Source organism: Impatiens glandulifera, chromosome 6 (assembly GCF_907164915.1).
Source record: "Impatiens glandulifera chromosome 6, dImpGla2.1, whole genome shotgun sequence".
Taxonomy (NCBI): Eukaryota; Viridiplantae; Streptophyta; class Magnoliopsida; order Ericales; family Balsaminaceae; genus Impatiens; species Impatiens glandulifera.
Window position 1 is genome coordinate 19157311 of NC_061867.1, and position 3444 is coordinate 19160754.

At 28.5% G+C, this 3444-nt stretch overlaps 1 protein-coding gene across 1 annotated transcript; it reads right to left on the reverse strand.

Annotated features, from left to right (window-relative positions):
- Positions 1 to 1114: 1114 nt before the first annotated feature.
- On the reverse strand, positions 1115 to 2876 carry LOC124942073 (40S ribosomal protein S8-like). The gene is made up of 5 exons (XM_047482485.1): positions 2852 to 2876; positions 2674 to 2746; positions 1767 to 2103; positions 1471 to 1643; positions 1115 to 1376 (listed from the first exon to the last, which is right to left on the reverse strand). The coding sequence occupies exons 1-5, from the start codon at positions 2853 to 2855 to the stop codon at positions 1295 to 1297; spliced, it is 669 nt and encodes a 222-aa protein (XP_047338441.1). The 5' UTR covers positions 2856 to 2876; the 3' UTR covers positions 1115 to 1294.
- Positions 2877 to 3444: the final 568 nt, after the last annotated feature.

Consider the following 3444-nt stretch of genomic DNA (forward strand, 5'->3'; position numbering starts at 1 on the left):
ATATATATATATATATCAAATTTATAAAAATAATAACATATATAATAATAAGTTTAACTATAAATCAAATAAAATTGAGTTTGAACATAAAGGTAGGTTAGTTTGAGAAGTTGAACGAAAACAATACCGCCAGAATCTGTTCTGGCGCGGTGGTCTGGTTCGGTCGACAATTATTTTTTTACTTTTATTTTTTCACAATTCCTATAAAAACACATAAACTCAACATTAATATTAGATATATTGTCTTTATTTATTCCATTAAATTGCTCATTTTATTTATATTTTGTGTTTAAAAATTATTTCAGAATTTTATTATTTGAAATCCTATCCTTTCAAAATAATTACTCATTTAAATCCCATGCAATTAGCCTTATAATAATAAATAATAAATAATAAAAATTAAATTTATTAGCTAGAGATTATTAATAAAACTTATAAAATTAGAGAAAAAAATAAGAGTATATATATTTATATTAGAGATAAGATTAATCCTTAATTAACCAATATATTATTCATATTCATTTACATTCAAATAAATATTCTAAACAAATATAAATATTTAACCTTCATTACTAAAAAGATATAATTAATTAAATATAATGTTATGGATATGAATTAATATGTTATATAATTCATAAAACACAATTTATATTTACAAAAATTTAACTCCAAACATTTTAAGAAAACAAAATTTATAAAAATATTAATAAAAAATTTAAAATTATATAAACGAGTTTATTTAATTTTATGTTAAATTTTAAAATAAAATTGTATTAGTTTAGTTGATTATTGTATAATTAAGATCTCAATTCATTTATTTATTTAAGAAAAACAGTGTTTTAAACTATAAAATTCAAAATAAACAACCTAAATAAGTAGAATTCAGAATATATATCAAATTCTACCAATTAAATATGTATTTTTGATAAATTAAAACAAATAAGTAGATTAATGTATAAAGTTTTAATTTTGGAACTTGTTTCAATTTGAATAAACCAAACTAATTGAGTCAAAAATAATTACTCAAGAGTTTCCCTAAACCAACCAGGATTGTTGACATCTAATAAATTAAGATTTTAATAGTGATTTTGATAATTACTTGAGACTTTCACAGTTAACAACAATAAGTGATTAATTTAGAAAAGTGTTTCAAAAAGAGCAAAATAACAGACATTGTTAAAAACATGTTTTTGCAGCTGGTCTAGTAAACAACATTTAAAAAAGTATAGCAAAATTTTCTAATATAACCAGAAAAATTGGAAACAAAACCATAATCTGATTAAGGAAAAACACATCATGAGGCACCAGCTCCCTTACCCTTCTTCTTCTGAATCTTCTTCATGTAAAACTCCAACTCTTTTCCTTCCAATAAGTATCTGCCAAAACACAATTTATACATACCACAAATTAAGAACTTTAATGGGTAGTTATTAGAATTAAAAACATTACTACAAATGAAGACAGGCATACCCATCACAGCGACCACATTGGCCAGGTCGAGATGAGATTGCTGCTAACAGACGTCCACCAGCAAATTGTTCTTCAACATGAGCATCAAGCTTGCGTTCCTCTTGTCGCTTTTCAATTTTCCTAACTACGTGAGCACTCTTCTTCGCTTCTTCAGTGGCAGCAGCTTCAACCTCCTACAATCAAACAGGTAGTGAAAAACAATTCTCAAAATTGAACGGTTGTTATTCAACAAATTCTCACAATTGTGTTAATAATACTACTCAGATTGTCTTAAAGGGATAAAATATTATACACACCTCTCCTTCTTTCTTGGTAGAGGATGCTGCAGTTTTCTTCTTGCGCCCAATATCAACACCATAATGTTGAAGGTACCATTGCTTGAATGGAGCAGCATCAACCTGGATAATTGCACTCTTTACCAATGTCTGTGTTCTAACAAGCTCATTGTTTGATGCATTGTAAACAACATCCAGAATTCGAGTCTTTCTTGTTACAGCTTCACTTCCCCAAGAGAAATTCCCAGTATCGAGCCTTAGAGCACGCCATTTCACATTACCACCGCGAACTCTAACCCTCCTCACAGTTTTGTTGCTTGATAACTTTGTGTTGGCTGGCTGCCTTCCAAGCTCGTACCTAGGATCATTATACTAAATCCATTAAACAAAACCACTATAATATAAAAACAAATAAATATCCTCCTTCACTATTAACCCTAGTTTAATACAAAATATAATTGGCATTCCAATTCACTGAATATAGTAGATACATGGTTGTCACTAAACATTAGACTACTTTACTCAATGGCAATGGTCTTGTAGAGTTGAAATCACCCACTAAATAGCTGCAAAAACAGTTTCTAATCCAATAATTTGACATAATAAAACATAGATACCATGATCAATCTCCTCGGGAAACGTACAGTTTCAATCAGATTAGCTACATTTAGGGTAAATGTGCGGCATTTGAATAGAGAGATGAAAATTCATAAGGCATGAGACATATACAAGGTAAAACAGAGGAACAAATTCCTAAATACATTCTGTAGCATTCTGTTCCGAGATGAATTGGGGATTAGGGTTAAGGGTATTCAAATTCTCGAGCATTCTCATCTCGTAAACATTCATATTAATGAACTGAGAAAGATCCATCTGATAAACATTAAACATATTCTTGAAAGTAAACGATAGAGATAAAGAACTATACTTTCTCTTCTTTCTCCAGGCCTTCTTCTTTCCACCTGTTGCCCGCCTCTTATGCATAGAATCCCTGGAGATACCTGAAGAAATCGAGAGCTTCCATGAATTAGCATTACGAAGAGGATGAATCACAAAGTAAAAAATACAGAGATAAATCGAATGAGAGATAGAGAGAGAGAGAGTACCCATGGTTGCTGAAGCCTGCAAAGGATGAAGCTGCTATGCGAGGGTTTGTGAGTAATATATAGTGCCTAATCCAACGGTCACGATTGATAGCATCGAAGGGTGGATATTAAGTAGGTCAAGATCAGAATTGAGATAAATAACAAATTAGTCCTTAGGGTATATATTATATTCCCATTTTAAGAAGTATGTATATTGTAATTTAAATTTGCCTTGTTTCTTTTTTCGGCCAATCTAATTTCTTAGATGTATTTTATTTATTTATTTGACATAAAAGATCATTTTATATGTTGAATTATTAATACAACAAGTATGTTTCTTGAAAAACAATTTTATATCTAATTAATAAAAATTATAATTGAATTAGCATAATACCTCACATGAAACCGCTTCAATTATAAAGCTGGCTAACGGTGGGGTAGAATTATTTCAATTATTATAATTTAAAAAATTATATTGATTTTAATTCATTCAATTATAATTATAATTCTAAATCTTTATTTTAAATAACTAAGTAAACAATAAATTTGAAATTAGATGGTAAATCTTAAATTCAATTCCAATATCATAGTAACAACCATAGCATAAAGAAAAA